Raw genomic sequence first — 19,748 nt, forward strand, 5'->3', positions numbered from 1 at the left:
AAATTCCACAAAGACTTTTTGAAAAAGTGTTTGTTACCCTTTCATGCATGCATGAAGACCACTTAACCCAACCTTAGTTAGGATGTTGATCTCCATGATGACAACTTTAGTTAGGATGTCAAAACTCTTTAGGCATACAAAAATGAAGTTGAACATTATTTATTTATTCACACATTTTTTCAAATCGTTTTTCCACTCAAGTGGACAGGTTGGTCTGGATTGTAAAGAAATATGAAACTGAAGAAATATGGATTAACCAAACCAATGAACAAAATCGTATATTATGCTGTTCTGGGGCATTGTTAGACATAAATCTCTACTGGGGATCTCTACCCGGACCGCGGCATCAACCCAGGGCTTCTGTTTAGAGAAAGACCAGACAACCTTCTTGGGGATGATGTCATTGATGCATTAGCTGGAAACGGTGTCTGTGTATTGGTTAATGTCCCCATCTGCTGCCTCCTTGAACATCAGCCAGTCAGTGGTGTCAAAGCAGTCCTGGAGGGTCGCCACACTCTCGTCACTCCATAGGTGAACTTACCTCTCAACCGGTCTGACCTGTTTTTCATCATATGCAGGGAGGAGAAGAATGGAGGTGTGATCAGCCTTCCCAAAAGCAGGGCGGGGGAGGGGTTTGTAACTGCCCTTGAATGGTGTATAACACTGGTCGAGGGTCTGCTCTCCAAGTGTGAAGAAGTCAATGTGCTGATAGTATTTGGGCAGGACTTTCTTCATGCTGGCTCTGTTAAAATCACCAACAACAATGAAGGCTGCCTCTGGGTGCACATTTTCCAGACCATTAATAATCCCATTCATAGTGGGGGTGGGGGACGACGACAAAATAAAGGCTGTGCATCATGAATGCATACATCTTCAACAGTTTAACATTATTTTGACGCTCCTAGTTCATGTTGTTGAAAAGCAATTGACTTTTGAGATTTGTAATTTGTTGATGGTCCCTAAACATACGCGTTGTTTAGGCAGCCAAAAGCTAAGCGGCCAGTCGTAGCGGTGCTAAACACCGGTTAAAATAACACATACTGGGCGTCCGAATATCTGTTGAATATCGAACTTAAAGCCAACTTTACCATGGTCTTGACGGACGTATTAGCAAGATATTCTTGCGCCAGCGGCGTTTTTGACAATCCGTTGGCCATCTTGGATTTTCGAAAGTAATCGTAATTACTTAAGTAATCGTTATGTTTTAACGCGTAGCCTACCTGAGTAATCCTTAGGCTGTTTCAACATAATGCAACATCTCTGTAATCAAGAGCAGGTGCGCCACCTACCGCACTTTCTACTACCCTGACGCAAAGTCATGTCGGAATATCCGGTGACGTCACTGCTTCTCTCTATAATGGGTTTGCAGCTGTCAGAGCAACAATAACAAGAGGAGAGCAGTAAAGGAAACCCAAACGATTTATTTTGAAAGGCTCAAACACCCTTGTCAGTCACGAATTTCATTAATACTGTCACCAAGGCTCTTGGCAAATTAACTCTGGCCTCCGCTTCTTCCTCCTCCGATTCAGAAACCGGCGGAGCGTCGCCGCCACCGCGGAAGATACACAGATTCAGTCGCAGAAAGAACAGGGGAGTGCGCGGCTGCAACTGGGTTAGCGGGCCTGACAGTGGGTCTTTTCACTTATCCAACTTTACCCTTTACACCTGCCATCCGCTCAAATCCGCATAGCGTCGTCCATATCAACACTCATAACATGCAGGCCAACGGGGCAGGACAGGCTCCAGAGTCAGAACTGTCCTGCCTGAATAACGGTGCGCAAAACGGAGACGGTGGTGGAGCTCACTCCAACGGACTATCAACCGTAAACAACGGAATCTCGGTCAGTAACAACGGGCAAGTGGGCTTGAACTCCGTGGCTTCGGATACAAACTCGACCGTAAAGAAAAATAAATGTCCTTCTCAGTCAGAGGAAGACGTCATCAGACTTATAGGACAACATCTACACGATCTAGGACTCAAGTAAGTTGCCGATAAGTCGATGTTATCAGCAAAATTCTGTAAACAGCGGCGAGATGAGGAATGTCGCTCGTAATGATAATATAATTGACGTGAGTCATATTGGCATGATGAGTCATGGTATTGCCGATGATGGTATCAATTTATCTACTATTAATGAAGTCCGAGCTAGCGGCAGCTAGTGATGACTTGCTGTGCGCTGGCCTATAATCGTCTTTACACAGGACAGCTGCCTCAAATATAAAACCTGTTGACCTTTTTTAAGCAGCTTGGATACTTGAAAGTTGGCGTATTTGCCTCAAAACCAGTTCAACTTGCAATCACATCCTTCTAAACGCAGTGGGCCAAATTTGGTGATATTTAATAAAAAATGTACAATTATATTAGCCACATTTGAATTCAAATTATATCTCTTTGCATACACCCCCCTCCCTCCACACTTCCTTTTTCTCCCTTCTCCTGTCTCCCTCCCACCTCCTGTCTCCCTCCTTCCTCCTGTCTCCTTCCCTCCCTCGTCCTGTCCCCCCAGCCAGGCAGTGGACCTGTTAATGCAGGAGTCAGGGTGCCGGTTGGAACACCCATCTGCCTCCAAGTTCCGGAACCATGTGATGGAAGGGGAGTGGGACAAGGTTGGCCATAGAAACACATCCTGTTTCCTGCATTTAATATTATTATGCCACATTTTTGTGGCAAAATACTCGTCTCTGGTCTGGTTTTTTGTATAGAATAATCAGGCTCCTGTTTTTCACAAAATTATTTATTTAAACATAGGCAGAGAGTGACTTGAATGAACTGAAGACATTGATGCATTCTCCAAGTGCAATTGTGGTAAGTCCCAACATCATATATTGTTATGTCTCAACACCTAGCTCTTCTTAGCTACATGCTAACACCTAGTTCTACGTAGCTACATGCTAACACCTCCTAGCTCTATGTAGCTATGATCCAACACACCAGGGAGAGACAGGCCTGGTAGCTTGTCTATGTAGCTATGGGAACCTTGCCTTTGTAGCTATGGGTACCTGGCATATTTAGCCATGGATACCTGGCATTTGTAGCTATGGTTACCTGTGACATGTAGCCATGGATACCTGGCATTTGTAGTTGTGGATACCTGGCATTTGTAGCCATGGATACCCGGCCTGTGAAACTGGCTGTATCTTAAATGTTAAGTATAATTTGTGGGTGTCAGTACCAGCCCTGATGCCATGATGCTGTCGCCCCCCCCCCCCCCCCCCCCCCTCAGCGTATGAAGTTCCTGCTGCTGCAGCAGAAGTACCTGGAGTACCTGGAGGATGGGAAGGTTCTGGAGGCCCTGCAGGTGCTCAGGGCAGAGCTCACCCCTCTGAAGTACAACACAGACCGCATCCACGTCCTCAGCGGGTATCTCACACACACACACACACACTGTATACACACATAGTGTACACGCATACTGTATATACACACACTGTATATACACACACACACACAGCATACACACACACAGTGTACATTCATATTACAGTTCCTGGAATTTGTAATTTCGGTCCAGATTGCATTTTTTTGTGTCCTTGTGGAATTCCGGCCTTGAATAATATTTAAAAAGCTGTTACCTCATGAACAAGCACATCAATTTCGTTATCACAAAATCTTTGTTTTTGCTGTTTTGACTTTGGTGGCTGATCCATGATAGAAAGAGAGAATGAGGCCCATTCAATTGCTCTTTTAAATGCAATTTACGGTAAAGTGGGCGGAGAAAGGCGCTGATTACCCGATGGTTTGGTAAATACGACGTAAGATGAAGTATCACAGCGTGCGCTTCCTGCGGGTTGGCCATGGCGCTGATAACGCTACGTGTATGTACATGAGGGACTCGGTGTACACACCCACTGTATATACACACACACAGCATACACACACACAGCATACACACACACTGTATATACACACACACAGCATACACACACACTGTATATACACACACACAGCATACACACACACTGTATATACACACACACAGTGTACACACACACTGTATATATACACACACTGTATATACACACACACAGTGTACACACACACTGTATATACACACACACAGCATACACACACACTGTATATACACACACACAGTGTACACACACACTGTATATACACACACATAGCATACACACCCACTGTATATACACACACACAGTGTACACACACACTGTATACACACACAGTGTACACACATACACAAAGTGTACACACACACACATTCTGTACATGCACACACGTGATGATGTCCTCAGTCTGAGCAGGATGATGATGTGATCATTGTGAGCGTGATGACGTCTTCCTGAAGGTACCTGATGTGCAGCCAGTCGGAGGACCTGAGAGCCAAGGCAGAGTGGGAGGGCACGGGCCCAGCCTCACGCAGCAAGCTGCTGGACAAGCTGCAGAGTCAGTCCACGCACACACCATACACACTACACCTTACACGCATTACACCTTACACACACACACTACACCTTACACGCATTACACCTTACACACACACACTACACCTTACACGCATTACACCTTACACACACTACACCATACACACTACACCTTACACGCATTACACCTTACACACACACACTACACCTTACACGCATTACACCTTACACACACACACACTACACCATACACACTACACCTTACACAAACACACACACTACACTTTACACACACACATTACACCATACACACTACACCATACACACTACACTTTACACACACACACTACACCTTACACACACACATTACACCATACACACTACACCTTACACACACACATTACACCATACACACTACACCATACACACTACACCTTAAACACACACATTACACCATACACCTTACACACAAAACTACACCACACACACTACACCATACACACACACACTACACCATACACACTATACCATACACACATACACTACACCACACACACACACACTACACCATACACACTACACCATACACACTATACCATTCACACTACACCATACACACTACACCATACACACTACACCATACACACTACACCTTACACACACACACACACACACACACACTACACTATACACACTACACTTTACACACACACACACACACACTACACCATACACACTACACTGTACACACACACACACTACACCATACACCTTACACATACTACACCATACACACTACACCACACACACACACCATACACACTACACCATACACACACATTATACATACTACACCATACACACACATTATACATACTACACCATACACACACATTATACATACTACACCATACACACACACTACACCATACACACTACACCATACACACTACACCATACACACTACACCTTACACACACACACTACACCATACACACTACACTTTACACACACACACACACTACACCATACACACTACACCTTACACCTACTACACCATACACACTACACCATACACACACATTATACATACTACACCATACACACACACTACACACACACACCATACACACACACCATACACACTACACCATACACACACATTATACATACTACACCATACACACACACTACACACACACACCATACACACACACCATACACACTACACCATACACACACATTATACATACTACACCATACACACTACACCACACACACACACCATACACACTACACCATACACACACATTATACATACTACACCATACACACTACACCACACACCACACACACACACACCATACACACTACACCATACACATACATTATACATACTACACCACACAATACACACTACACCATACACACTACACCACACACACACACACCATACACACTACACCATACACACTATACCATACACACACATTATACATACTACACCATACACACACACTACACCATACACACTACACCATACACACACACCATACACACTACACCACACACACACACTACACCATACACACTACACCATACACACACATTATACATACTACACCATACACACACACTACACCATACACACTACAGCATGCACACACCACAGTGTTTCCCACAGATTAGAAGCTATTTGTGGATGGAGGGGTTGTTTCATGTCAGACCAGAGGGGATATATTAATAATTCCTTAATTACACAGAACTTTATTAAATATTAATCCAAAATGATTCACACCTTCACAAAATTAACAACAACAAACAAATAATTTCTGCATATGCAAGAAACGCTAGTGCTAAATAACTACAGTGCATTGCAAAAGTATTCGGCCCCCTTGAATCTTTCGACCTTTTGCCACATTTCAGGCTTCAAACATTTTTTTTTAACGCAAAATCAACAACAAGTGGGACACAATCATGAAGTGGAACGAAATGTATTGGATATTTCAAACTTTTTTAACAAATCAAAAACTCAAAAAAATTTGAACGAATACGTTGCGTGTTTAACCTAAATGGTGCAAAACATCTTTTTTTACGAAGCGCAATGTGGCGGCCATTGTTGATTCTGTGGTTCACCCCCACAAATGAGTCTATGTGTGGGAAACAATGCACCATACACACAGTCATGTCGTTGTTTAGTCAGTAGTGTATTTCATGTGAAAGTGTTTTAGTGAAGAGCATCACACGTCTCCCCCCCCCCTTCAGCATACCTGCCCCCCTCGGTCATGCTGCCCCCCCGCAGACTGCAGACCCTGCTGCTGCAGGCAGTGGAGCTGCAGAGAGAGCACTGTCTCTACCACAACACCAAGCTGGACAACAGCATGGACTCAGTCTCCCTGCTGCTGGACCACACCTGCTCACGGTCAGTACTGTCTCTCTCTCTCTCTCTCTCTCTCTCTCTCTGTCTGACTCTCTCTCTCTCTCTGTCTCTCTCTGTCTCTCTCTTTCTTTCTGTCTCTGTCTATGTCTCTCTCTCTCTCTCTCTCTCTCTTCATACAGTACTAGTAATGGGCATTTAAAGCAAAACATAGTATGTGATAATCACTGGAAATAATAAACAATTCTTTGAAACTCCCATGCATGACCCATCCCTAGTACCCGACTGTTGTTAAAGCGTAGCTAAACTCCTCTTTCTGAGTGTAGTTACACACTGTAAAGCTGTCATTGGAGGAAATTTTAATTGACAAGTGAAACTGAAGTAAAAAATAGGTTGTGGGATCTGCAGTGATGACATTTGCTGTGGTTGTTCTGTAGGAAGCGGTTCCCCTGCTACACCCAGCAGGTCCTGACGGAGCACTGTAACGAGGTCTGGTTCTGTAAGTTCTCCAATGATGGAACCAAGCTGGCCAGTGGCTCCAAGGACACCACTGTCATAGTGTGGCAGGTTGATAGTGTGAGCACCTCCTCATTCATCCATCCAGACAGAGATCGGTCTGGGGGCGGGGGAAAGGGGGCCAAGGGGCCAGGGAGCTAGCTTGGAGAGGAAAGTGTAGGCAGGATCATACAGACAGGAGATATACATGAGATTGGGTTTGACAGGAGATATACATGAGATTGGGTTTGACAGGAGATATACATGAGATTGGGTTTGACAGGAGATATACATGAGATTGGGTTTGACAGGAGATATACATGAGATTGGGTTTGACAGGAGATATACATGAGATTGGGTTTGATTGACAGGAGAGTTACCAGGTGAAGCTGATGAGGACGCTGGAGGGGCATGCGTACGGGGTGTCCTACCTGGCCTGGAGCCCCGACGACGTCTACCTGATCGCTTGCGGCCCGGACGACTGCTCAGAGCTCTGGCTGTGGAACGTCCAGGTGAGCTGGACCTCCGGTCATCTGGACCTCCGGTCATCTGGACCTCCGGTCATCTGGACCTCCGGTCATCTGGACCTCCGGTCATCTGGACCTGAAGATATGTTGTTGTAAAGCCAGTTTAGCCCACTCAACAGTTGCTGTTGGTGGCAAACGTATTCAATGTATTTGTGGTGAACCCCACATCCAAACTATTTCATGTGGGTCGTGAGAAATACAGCTGCTTCAACATCTTACAAGGCCTGAGTCATGAGATTATCTAGCCACAGAGAGACCCACAGAGTTAGATGATGAATGTGGTTATTATGCAGCTGAGCCTGCTGTGTTGTGTCAGACAGGAGAGCTGAGGACCAAGATCAGCCAGTCCCACGAGGACAGCCTGACCAGCGTGGCCTGGAACCCAGACGGCAAGCGCTTCGTCACCGGGGGCCAGAGAGGGCAGTTCTACCAGTGTGTGAGTATCAGAGAGGGCAGTTCTACCAGTGTGTGAGTATCAGAGAGGGCAGTTCTACCAGTGTGTGAGTATCAGAGAGGGCAGTTCTACCAGTGTGTGAGTATCAGAGAGGGCAGTTCTACCAGTGTGTGAGTATCAGAGAGGGCAGTTCTACCAGTGTGTGAGTATCAGAGAGGGCAGTTCTACCAGTGTGTGAGTATCAGAGAGGGCAGTTCTACCAGTGTGTGAGTATCAGAGAGGGCAGTTCTACCAGTGTGTGAGTATCAGAGAGGGCAGTTCTACCAGTGTGTGAGTATCAGAGAGGGCAGTTCTACCAGTGTGTGAGTATCAGAGAGGGCAGTTCTACCAGTGTGTGAGTATCAGAGAGGGCAGTTCTACCAGTGTGTGAGTATCAGAGAGGGCAGTTCTACCAGTGTGTGAGTATCAGAGAGGGCAGTTCTACCAGTGTGTGAGTATCAGAGAGGGCAGTTCTACCAGTGTGTGAGTATCAGAGAGGGCAGTTCTACCAGTGTGTGAGTATCAGAGAGGGCAGTTCTACCAGTGTGTGAGTATCAGAGAGGGCAGTTCTACCAGTGTGTGAGTATCAGAGAGGGCAGTTCTACCAGTGTGTGAGTATCAGAGAGGGCAGTTCTACCAGTGTGTGAGTATCAGAGAGGGCAGTTCTACCAGTGTGTGAGTATCAGAGAGGGCAGTTCTACCAGTGTGTGAGTATCAAAGAGGGCAGTTCTACCAGTGTGTGAGTATCAGAGAGGGCAGTTCTACCAGTGTGTGAGTATCAGAGAGGGCAGTTCTACCAGTGTGTGAGTATCAGAGAGGGCAGTTCTACCAGTGTGTGAGTATCAAAGAGGGCAGTTCTACCAGTGTGTGAGTATCAGAGAGGGCAGTTCTACCAGTGTGTGAGTATCAGAGAGGGCAGTTCTACCAGTGTGTGAGTATCAGAGAGGGCAGTTCTACCAGTGTGTGAGTATCAGAGAGGGCAGTTCTACCAGTGTGTGAGTCTTAGCGAGGGCAGTTCTACCAGTGTGTGAGTCTCAGCGAGGGCAGTTCTACCAGTGTGTGAGTCTCAGCGAGGGCAGTTCTACCAGTGTGTGAGTATCAGAGAGGGCAGTTCTACCAGTGTGTGAGTATCAGAGAGGGCAGTTCTACCAGTGTGTGAGTCTTAGCGAGGGCAGTTCTACCAGTGTGTGAGTATCAGAGAGGGCAGTTCTACCAGTGTGTGAGTATCAGAGAGGGCAGTTCTACCAGTGTGTGAGTATCAGAGAGGGCAGTTCTACCAGTGTGTGAGTATCAGAGAGGGCAGTTCTACCAGTGTGTGAGTATCAGAGAGGGCAGTTCTACCAGTGTGTGAGTATCAGAGAGGGCAGTTCTACCAGTGTGTGAGTATCAGAGAGGGCAGTTCTACCAGTGTGTGAGTATCAGAGAGGGCAGTTCTACCAGTGTGTGAGTATCAGAGAGGGCAGTTCTACCAGTGTGTGAGTATCAGAGAGGGCAGTTCTACCAGTGTGTGAGTCTTAGCGAGGGCAGTTCTACCAGTGTGTGAGTCTCAGCGAGGGCAGTTCTACCAGTGTGTGAGTCTCAGCGAGGGCAGTTCTACCAGTGTGTGAGTATCAGAGAGGGCAGTTCTACCAGTGTGTGAGTATCAGAGAGGGCAGTTCTACCAGTGTGTGAGTCTTAGCGAGGGCAGTTCTACCAGTGTGTGAGTATCAGAGAGGGCAGTTCTACCAGTGTGTGAGTCTTAGCGAGGGCAGTTCTACCAGTGTGTGAGTATCAGAGAGGGCAGTTCTACCAGTGTGTGAGTCTTAGCGAGGGCAGTTCTACCAGTGTGTGAGTATCAGAGAGGGCAGTTCTACCAGTGTGTGAGTATCAGAGAGGGCAGTTCTACCAGTGTGTGAGTATCAGAGAGGGCAGTTCTACCAGTGTGTGAGTATCAGAGAGGGCAGTTCTACCAGTGTGTGAGTATCAGAGAGGGCAGTTCTACCAGTGTGTGAGTATCAGAGAGGGCAGTTCTACCAGTGTGTGAGTATCAGAGAGGGCAGTTCTACCAGTGTGTGAGTATCAGAGAGGGCAGTTCTACCAGTGTGTGAGTATCAGAGAGGGCAGTTCTACCAGTGTGTGAGTATCAGAGAGGGCAGTTCTACCAGTGTGTTCCAAGTTTTCCAGTTGTAACAAGTACAGGTCATTTTAACACAGTGGGATGGATGGCTGGATGACTGGTTGTATGGATGACTGGTTGTATGGATGACTGGTTGTATGGATGACTGGTTGTATGGATGACTGGTTGTATGGATGACTGGTTGTATGGATGACTGGTTGTATGGATGACTGGTTGTATGGATGACTGGTTGTATGGATGACTGGTTGTATGGATGACTGGTTGTATGGATGACTGGTTGTATGGATGACTGGTTGTATGGATGACTGGTTGTATGGATGACTGGTTGTATGGATGGATATCTGTCTGTCTATGTCCAGGACCTGGATGGTCACCTGCTGGACTCGTGGGAGGGGGTGCGTGTGCAGTGTCTGAGTTGCCTGGGTGACACCAGGACGGTGCTGGCCTCTGACACTCACCAGCGCATACGAGGGTACAACTTTGAGGACCTGACGGACAGAAACATGTAATACCCTCCTGAGTTCTACACACTTTAACCCTAACCCTACACATCTCCTCACACACATTCCTAACTAGAGCCCAACCGATATTATCAGCTGATATTAGGCATTTTAAAAACTATTGGTATTGGCATTTATAATGGCCGATAAATGAATATAAAAAATAAATTTTAAAAACGACAAAACACCCTTCAACCATGTTATGAGTGTTGGCATTGCCACCAGAGGGCACTCTACAACGTCCCTGTTTGCAACACTCGTGTTTAGAACGCCACAAACCCTACAACCATCTGATCCAGCCAGAGTTGGGCAGAGTGTTTATGTTTAGTTAAGTGTTCCTGGATTTTTTTCTTTTAATACAGTACCAGTCAAAAGTTTGGACACATGGGAAAATATGTCCTAGCTATTGACTGGTACTGTACACACACGCACACATACAGATACACACACACACATTCACACATACACACACACACACACACATACAGATACACAAACACACACACACACACATACAGATACACAAACACACACGCACACATACAGATACACACACACATACACACATACACACACACACATACACACATACAGATACACACACACAGACACAGATACACATCCACACACACACAAGCAACACACAGGTTGGCAAAGTATCATGTTGTTCACATCACGTACAGTACCAGTCAAAATTTTGGACACAATTTACCATTCCATGTGTCCAAACTTTTGACTGGTACTATATATATTAGCCGATATATCGGAATGTCCGATTTTTAAATCACCAAATATTTGTATTCATATTGGCCTTTACCGGTCGGGCTCTACTTCGAACCCTAAGTTCTACAGAGTTACCCCCCATCCCTGTAAGCAGGGTACTGGGTTGTTTTATGGGTTTGGCTACTCAGACTGTACAGGACTTTGGTAAACTGCTGTTTTTAAATGTGCCCTATAAATAAAGTTGACTTGACTAGCATATTCGAGAAATGTATTTATTTGTACTTTTATTTATTTCATCTTTTGAATTCTTCTTCTGTGTGATGACAGAGTCCAGGAGGAGCATCCGATCATGTCCTTCAGCGTCTCCAGGAGCGGGAGGTTAGCTCTGCTCAACGTGGCCACACAGGTGACAGCTAGCTATCGATACTGCTCCGTAGTCTCCAAGTGTTTTAGCTTCTTAGTGTCTTAGCTCCCCAAACTACCTAGCCTTTTAGCTTCCCAACTTACTAGCCTTTTAGCTTCCTAGCCTCCTAGCTTCCTTCCTGCAGCAGTCCCTGTAGCCCTTGTATGGGAGTCTCTGCAGAGCAGGAAGTGTTGGAGTATGAGCAGTTGTGTGTGTGTGTCCTGTAGGGGGTGCACCTGTGGGACCTGCAGGACCGTGTGCTGGTGAGGAAGTACCAGGGTGTGACCCAGGGCTTCTACACCATCCACTCCTGCTTCGGAGGCCACAACGAGGACTTCATTGCCAGCGGGAGTGAAGGTGACGACACCAACTTGAAACTCACGGACTGACCTTCTCTCACATCTTTGAGAACTTGTTTGGGTTCACAGTTGGGATACTTTACATGAAACTCAGCCTCTTTCCCCTCCACCCCCCTCAGACCACAAGGTGTACATCTGGCACCGCCGCAGTGAGCTGCCCATCGCTGAGCTGACGGGACACACGCGCACGGTCAACTGTGTGAGCTGGAACCCAGTGCTGCCCGGACTGCTGGCCAGCGCCTCTGACGACAGCACTGTACGCATCTGGGGCCCTGCCCCCTCCCTGGAGGGCCAGGACGCCGAGGGAGCCAATGGTAAGGAAGTGATGTCATGCTGTGCCACCACATTGACAGGATGTGATGTCATGCTTTGTCACTACATAGGAAAATATGTGTGGTTTTTCAGGTGTTTTTAGTAAAGAACGAACTAAGGAATGTGTTGTTGACTGTCCGTGCTTCTCGCTGTCTCTTCCAGAAGGTTTCAGCATGGACAGTTGATGGTGACCCCAAGAGACCCACTTGGGGTTCCCCGATGTTTCCTTGGTTATAGGAGAACCCTGCTACTGACTCTAAACGAGCCAGGAGAACCCCCTTAACGAGGCAGAACCCTGCTACTGACTCTTAACGAGCCAGGAGAACCCCCTTAACGAGGCAGAACCCTGCTACTGACTCTTAACGAGCCAGGAGAGCCATGTTTCACTCTTTAACAAGCCAGGAGAACCAGGAGTTTTAACAGCTGCAGTCTGGGGGGTGCGGCAGTGAGGCTGAATGTCTGAGCACAATGTTGATGTCAGAGAGACATCAGGCTGGTCACTCAAATGAACCTTTCTGGCAGGCAGGCAGGGAGGCAGGCAGGCAGGCAGGGAGGGAGGGAGGCAGGGAGGCAGGGACCTGTGACCTCCTGCCTCACCTGCCAGGCGTCTGTCTCACCTGCCACCACCAGAACCTTTATTTATTATATCGACTTTATTTAGTCTCATGTGTCCATTGGATCATCAGGGCTTTAGAAAGAAGGTGAGGGTATGTTTGAGTTACTCAACATCCACAGTTTATTTAAGTTGTAAATTCAGCCTTTGAGTCTTCAAAGGGTTTGATGTCATGTTGTTTTTGTTTGAAATTGCTGAAATTGAATATTGTTTTTCTCTCCTGAACTGAGATTTTTAGGAGGAATTGAAAGCATTTTAACTAAAATCAGATGAAAACTCACAAAGAGTATCTAGGATATGCTTGTATTTAGATGATGGTTGTGTTATTTTTTTTCTGTTGTGGTTCTTACAGAAGGTACATTTTACTCAAGTGTTTTCTGATGCAGAAGGGGAAGGAGTGTATTGATAGTGTTTAACGGCCACACTTCATGGCTCTGGTCATCTGCTCTGCAGACTAGTTTGACAGCCTTGTGGCTACACAAGGTAAGGCTTCACAGAGGGCTGCTGTACTGCAGAACAGGAAGCAGTGTTCTTCCCGTCCCTGTGACCTCACTTCCTCTCTCGAACCCTCTCCCTGTTCTGCTCAAGGAAACGTGTCTTTCTTGGTGGTGTTTTAGTTTATCAGGACTGTTAAGTACTCTACATCCTGACATGACCGGTCAGCTAAAATACTTGGTCTGTTATGATTTTTTTCCATGGATAATGTTATTTTGTATCATTTTGTTGCAACATGCATTTCTATTCCTGAGTGTATGGTATTTAGGATGTTGTACAGAGGATGCCTGGGGGACAGTCTTGAGGTGGGGAGACTCCTACGGTAGTGTGTGATGTAGGAGCAGAGTCCAGGCTGTGGCCCCCTGCCAGCTACACCTTTTCAGAGCATAAACACATACATATATATATATATATATATATACACACACACAGATCTAGATCAAATGATTCACTAATTCCAGACATGGTGTTCTAGTTTCTGCATATGAAGTACATTTTTGTTTTGACTTATGCTTTTGTGTTGTTTCCTTGGTGTTGGGTTTCCCTGGAGCCACTACAGCTGGCGTGTTTGCAGCCTGATTCTTAATGTTTAGCAATTAAAGGTGTTATTACAAATGACGTGATCGTACCGTGTAGGAGAAGTGTCATGTATGCTTTTCTTTTCAATAAAAGCATTGAGGATTTTAAAAGGCTATTACGTGTGGATGGCCTACTGGATGAATAAATGACAGTCTGGAGGATTGTTTGGAGAACCAACTCAGGATGTGTCTACTGATTTGAGCTGCATTTATCACTCTCCTCTTTCAAGTTTATTTAAGAAACTCCATAATTTTCAAATGCAAAGTTTGTATAACCTTCCAAAATGAATCTTAAAATACTTCCCTCCCCAGTTTGGAACATAAAGAAATACTGATGTATTGAACACAGGTACTCCCACACTGCCTCAGAAGCTAGAACAACAGCAGGCATGTTCTCATGGAAAAAGAAACAAACAGGCAATGCATTATCCTCCAACGCATCAAGAGACAGAATCAGTCAAAGTTGAAATGACCCAAATCAGTGTTAGACAATTTCTGAGTGAACTTCCATCACCAGCCAGTGTAACCTCAGAGCTGGATCCAATATCAGGTTACTGTAAACACACTGGCTGGTGATCTGCAGTACAACACTATGGTCAGAAAGAAGAAAACATGAAGAAACAGACAAAACGCATTAAAAAGAAAAAAGCAATTTTTAGAAAGCTTGCTGTTCAGGGGGCTGGGCTGGGATTCCTCTGGCCTGGAACACCAGGAGACCTCTCAACATGGCTGCAGCAGAACACATTCACACATGCTCACACACCATTTACTGAGGACAGTTTTGAGATCTGAAGGAGCATGTTATTAAAACTGATATGAGCTGGGCTGAGTGGTGGGAGGTGCTGGGCTGGGAGGTGCTGGGCTGGGCTGGGAGGTGCTGAGCTGGGAGGTGCTGGGCTGGGAGGTGCTGGGCTGGGCTGGGAGGTGCTGAGCTGGGAAGTGCTGAGCTGGGCTGAGTGGTGGGAGGTGCTGAGCTGGGCTGGGAGGTGCTGGGCTGGGAGGTGCTGGGCTGGGCTGGGAGGTGCTGAGCTGGGCTGGGAGGTGCTGAGCTGGGCTGGGAGGTGCTGAGCTGGGCTGGGAGGTGCTGAGCTGGGCTGGGAGGTGCTGAGCTGGGCTGGGAGGTGCTGAGCTGGGCTGGGAGGTGCTGAGCTGGGCTGGGAGGTGCTGAGCTGGGCTGGGAGGTGCTGAGCTGGGCTGGGAGGTGCTGAGCTGGGCTGGGAGGTGCTGAGCTGGGCTGGGAGGTGCTGAGCTGGGCTGGGAGGTGCTGAGCTGGGCTGGGAGGTGCTGAGCTGGGCTGGGAGGTGCTGAGCTGGGAGGTGCTGGGCTGGGAGGTGCTGGGCTGGGAGGTGCTGGGCTGGGAGGTGCTGGGCTGAGTGGTTGTCCGAGGTCCATGGAGTGTGATGAAGTCTTGGGATGAGCAGGAGGCTTGGCCCAGGCCAGGGTTAATCTCATACCCAAGAGTTCATCATTTGGCTGCTTGGGTTGGGAGCAGAGCAGGACTGTCAGTCATTGATCAACGCCAGGATCATGCTGGGAAGAAAATACAACAGTGTTTCAGTTAGACCACTAAACTAATTACCAGGGTGGAGGAACTAAACCTAAACTCTGCAGCAGAGCACAGCGCTACTGTCCTGCACTCTGCAGCAGAGCACAGCGCTACTGTCCTGCTCTCTGCAGCAGAGCACAGCGCTACTGTCCTGCTCTCTGCAGCAGAGCACAGCGCTACTGTCCTGCACTCTGCAGCACAGCGCTACTGTCCTGCACTCTGCTGCAGAGCACAGCGCTACTGTCCTGCTCTCTGCAGCAGAGCACAGCGCTACTGTCCTGCTCTCTGCAGCAGAGCACAGCGCTACTGTCCTGCTCTCTGCAGCAGAGCACAGCGCTACTGTCCTGCTCTCTGCAGCAGAGCACAGCGCTACTGTCCTGCCCTCTGCAGTAGAGCACAGCGCTACTGTCCTGCTCTCTGCAGCAGAGCACAGCGCTACTGTCCTGCTCTCTGCAGCAGAGCACAGCGCTACTGTCCTGCTCTCTGCAGAAGAGCACAGCGCTACTGTCCTGCTCTCTGCAGCAGAGCACAGCGCTACTGTCCTGCTCTCTGCAGCAGAGCACAGCGCTACTGTCCTGCTCTCTGCAGCAGAGCACAGCGCTACTGTCCTGCACTCTGCTGCAGAGCACAGCGCTACTGTCCTGCTCTCTGCAGTAGAGCACAGCGCTACTGTCCTGCACTCTGCTGCAGAGCACAGCGCTACTGTCCTGCTCTCTGCAGTAGAGCACAGCGCTACTGTCCTGCACTCTGCAGCACAGCGCTACTGTCCTGCACTCTGCTGCAGAGCACAGCGCTACTGTCCTGCTCTCTGCAGCAGAGCACAGCGCTACTGTCCTGCTCTCTGCAGCAGAGCACAGCGCTACTGTCCTGCTCTCTGCAGCAGAGCACAGCGCTACTGTCCTGCTCTCTGCAGTAGAGCACAGCGCTACTGTCCTGCTCTCTGCAGCAGAGCACAGCGCTACTGTCCTGCACTCTGCAGCAGAGCACAGCGCTACTGTCCTGCTCTCTGCAGCAGAGCACAGCGCTACTGTCCTGCTCTCTGCAGCAGAGCACAGCGCTACTGTCCTGCTCTCTGCAGCAGAGCACAGCGCTACTGTCCTGCTCTCTGCAGCAGAGCACAGCGCTACTGTCCTGCCCTCTGCAGTAGAGCACAGCGCTACTGTCAGTGCACTCTGCAGCACAGTTCTGAGTGCTGCACTCTGCAGCAGTGGACAGATGAGACTTCCCTGTAGTAGACAGACGTGACCTGGACTCACCTGTACAGGTAAATGAAGAAGCAGAGCAGGTGGAAGCCCAGTTTGATCATTGACTCCTTCATGTGGGACTTGAGCTGGCCACGGTTGTGTATCTCAGTGGGGTCGAACACGCCCATGTTCCCCATCGGCACCTTTACAAACCTGCCAGAGACAACCCACAAACCAGCAGACTTAGTACATGTCCAATGCTGTAGTTCCACTCTACCAACGCACCAATGAACACATTCACTGATAAGAAACAATGAACACACAACAGAATGCACTGTTCATGTCACTTTAGGTAACTGATATACATATGATAGGATAACTGAATTATGTAAGATAGTATATTTGAATTCTATGTACATTGTAAATCTAGCTCACCTGAAGACATTCCAGGCCGCTACAGGCAGGTTCAGTAGAAATATGAACCAGTGCATGGACACCAGCATCAGCACTGTAGCCAGGGCCTGTCCTACCAGCTCTGGAACAACCCACTACACACAAACACACAAACTGATTTCTTATCTGAAAATAAGGTTTAAGGTCGGAGATGCGGGAATTTCATCCTGTCAAAAAAAAAAAACATAACTGTTTTACTGATATCGACTTACTTTGTTCAACTTCGAACAGCAAGCTCGTGCGTTAATGTAGTCACACTCCAAATCCGACAGTGTGATTATCTATCAGTGAAGTTAAGGTGCAAGTAATTAATATATACCACCTATGCTGGAACAGTTTTATGTGACAGCTGAAGTTATTTAGCTATAGGAAGGGGAATCGATGAGCCTAACGTTTAGTTGGCTAACGTGCTAGCTTACTGTGTCATGGCTTCCCGTGTGATGTTTTTCAGTAGCAAGCTCCCAGTCTCAACATCTGCAAGCAGAACACACCTTGACACGGCGGCACCTGCCGGGGCTGGAGCTAGGAACTAGGTAAATACTCAGAATATACAGCTGCAAGGCAGGGGAAGCTACTGCAACGTAACTTGTGGACTGTAATTGATTCTGCATTCGAACACAACTTACTCCCGCCTATCCCGGGGCACCAACGCCGGAGCCCTATTACAAAATATAAATAGGTCTTCACTCGAGCCCAGAACACATTACGTGTACTTCGGGTGGCAACAATTAACGTTAAAAGGATACGAAGTATACCGACAGGAAGATGAGAGCGCAGCAGTCGACCAGCGAGAGGATGAATACCGCCGCCTCCATGTCTCGTCCTGCTTCCGTGGTATGCTGTCATTTCCGGTGAAGCAGGAACGGTGATGAACTTTAAACCGGGACAGTTTTATATCGCCATCTAGCGCGCAAACAGCGTCCCACACATGGGTGGAGCTTGGGTTACAAAACAACCCCTATAATAGGACTATGGCTACTACAACCTTTGTTTACCGTATAAATTAACGAACAACATAATCGGTTTTCTATGATACATGTGCCCATCGTAGAGATAGGATTTGGGCTTGGCTACAGTATTCTTAACACGAATAAAAAAAAAACGTGAATAGTAACAAGCTTTCGTGTATTATGTAAACCGGGTGAAACCTATGGAGGACTAATGGTGCCAACATGAATTAAATAAATACACCATTAAATAATTACTTAATTGTGTCATGAATTCATTAAAATACCAGTTCATTTAATATAAAATACATATATAATTATTTCACTCTTTAATTAAGTATTTAATGGTCCTCTAACAGTGTGGACAATATTCACATGCATGCATTTACGTTGTGAAATGTAAATGCAATTGACTGGGGGCACTGTTTAGCGTACTGGCCGGGGGCATGTTCCATAAAGCCAGGCATGTCAGTTACTTCTCCGTTCATTTGGTAAACTCGCTTTATGGAACAGGCCCCCGATGGTTGACCTCCGTCAAAAATAGAAAAGCATACCTATCTCTCGGGAAGTTGCGCGTAGGGTAGGAGGGTCGCGTCTGGGACGCTTCTGAAACGCGCCGCGGCGCGTCTGGCGTGAACTGCACCATTGATTGTGGCCGCAATCAGCGGTCAGCCTCAACTCACGGACTAAAATCAGAACCCTTTAAAGAAGAACACAGAATATAAACCAGTATTGGGGGAGGTGTTTAACATGCTGAATCTGAAGGTAGATGGCCTAACAGAGATGGAGAGGGAGTGCTACTTACTGTGGATGAGATGTCAATCACAACAGGTGTGGAGCTGCACCTGGGAACAGGGAAGCTCTCGGGGGACATGACGTTACCTGGTAACACAGGACAGGCAACACAGACAGTGTGGCAACACAGAACAGGCAACACATAGACAAGGTGGAGAGGTAGTGGCTGATCAAGCGGAGCTGTTCATGAAGTGGGACGCGAGACAAAGCGCCTCATTAGCAGCGCGTCACTGGCAGCGCGTCATATCACAGGGGCACACCTTCTTAGCAGGGCGGGCTATTTAATCAGGATATCGCTGCACTCTGCGATACAGGTTGCCTTCTGTTTCGGAGGCAGATTAAAAGTAGTGTTTTTTACACATTCTTACCTTGGCACAGCTCCATCATACAATACAGTACAACTGTTCCTCAACGACGATGCTGCTGTGTTTGAAACTGATGCTAGCTCGCTCTAGTTCTAACTAGCCTACAGTACAGTACCATGAACGTAAAGCCAATCAATTGATGCA

The 19,748-nt window shown here is 47.3% G+C and overlaps 2 protein-coding genes and 1 long non-coding RNA gene across 5 annotated transcripts; 1 reads left to right on the forward strand and 2 right to left on the reverse strand.

The window, feature by feature from the left end:
* Positions 1-143: 143 nt before the first annotated feature.
* Positions 144-1,291, reverse strand: LOC146300296 (uncharacterized). The gene is made up of 2 exons (XR_014764444.1): positions 1,089-1,291; positions 144-558 (listed from the first exon to the last, which is right to left on the reverse strand). It is a non-coding gene; the product is annotated as an uncharacterized LOC146300296 (long non-coding RNA).
* Positions 1,292-1,339: 48 nt separating this feature from the next.
* Positions 1,340-14,492, forward strand: wdr26a (WD repeat domain 26a). 2 transcript variants are annotated; one of them, XM_084702156.1, is made up of 14 exons: positions 1,340-1,981; positions 2,508-2,607; positions 2,750-2,806; positions 3,225-3,361; positions 4,308-4,405; positions 6,649-6,805; positions 7,198-7,336; positions 7,627-7,767; positions 8,099-8,218; positions 10,691-10,836; positions 11,882-11,960; positions 12,185-12,314; positions 12,436-12,630; positions 12,794-14,492. In XM_084702156.1, exons 1-14 carry the CDS (start codon positions 1,716-1,718, stop codon positions 12,811-12,813), a joined length of 1,785 nt encoding a protein of 594 aa, XP_084558282.1. In that variant the 5' UTR covers positions 1,340-1,715; the 3' UTR covers positions 12,814-14,492. The 2 variants fall into 2 exon arrangements, with proteins under 2 accessions (XP_084558282.1, XP_084558281.1); XM_084702155.1 differs by having other exon boundaries at positions 1,341-1,981; positions 12,791-14,492.
* A 40-nt stretch (positions 14,493-14,532) lies between these two features.
* On the reverse strand, positions 14,533-19,745 carry cnih4 (cornichon family member 4). 2 transcript variants are annotated; one of them, XM_084702158.1, is made up of 7 exons: positions 19,250-19,745; positions 18,999-19,144; positions 18,244-18,336; positions 17,710-17,778; positions 17,480-17,592; positions 17,117-17,257; positions 14,533-15,844 (listed from the first exon to the last, which is right to left on the reverse strand). In XM_084702158.1, exons 3-7 carry the CDS (start codon positions 18,310-18,312, stop codon positions 15,817-15,819), a joined length of 420 nt encoding a protein of 139 aa, XP_084558284.1. In that variant the 5' UTR covers positions 18,313-18,336; positions 18,999-19,144; positions 19,250-19,745; the 3' UTR covers positions 14,533-15,816. The 2 variants fall into 2 exon arrangements, with proteins under 2 accessions (XP_084558284.1, XP_084558283.1); XM_084702157.1 differs by having other exon boundaries at positions 18,244-18,400.
* Between the last annotated feature and the right edge of the window lie 3 nt (positions 19,746-19,748).

The sequence above is a fragment of the Hypomesus nipponensis genome, chromosome 2 (genome assembly GCF_054491055.1).
Source record: "Hypomesus nipponensis isolate SF chromosome 2, ASM5449105v1, whole genome shotgun sequence".
NCBI lineage: Eukaryota > Metazoa > Chordata > Actinopteri > Osmeriformes > Osmeridae > Hypomesus > Hypomesus nipponensis.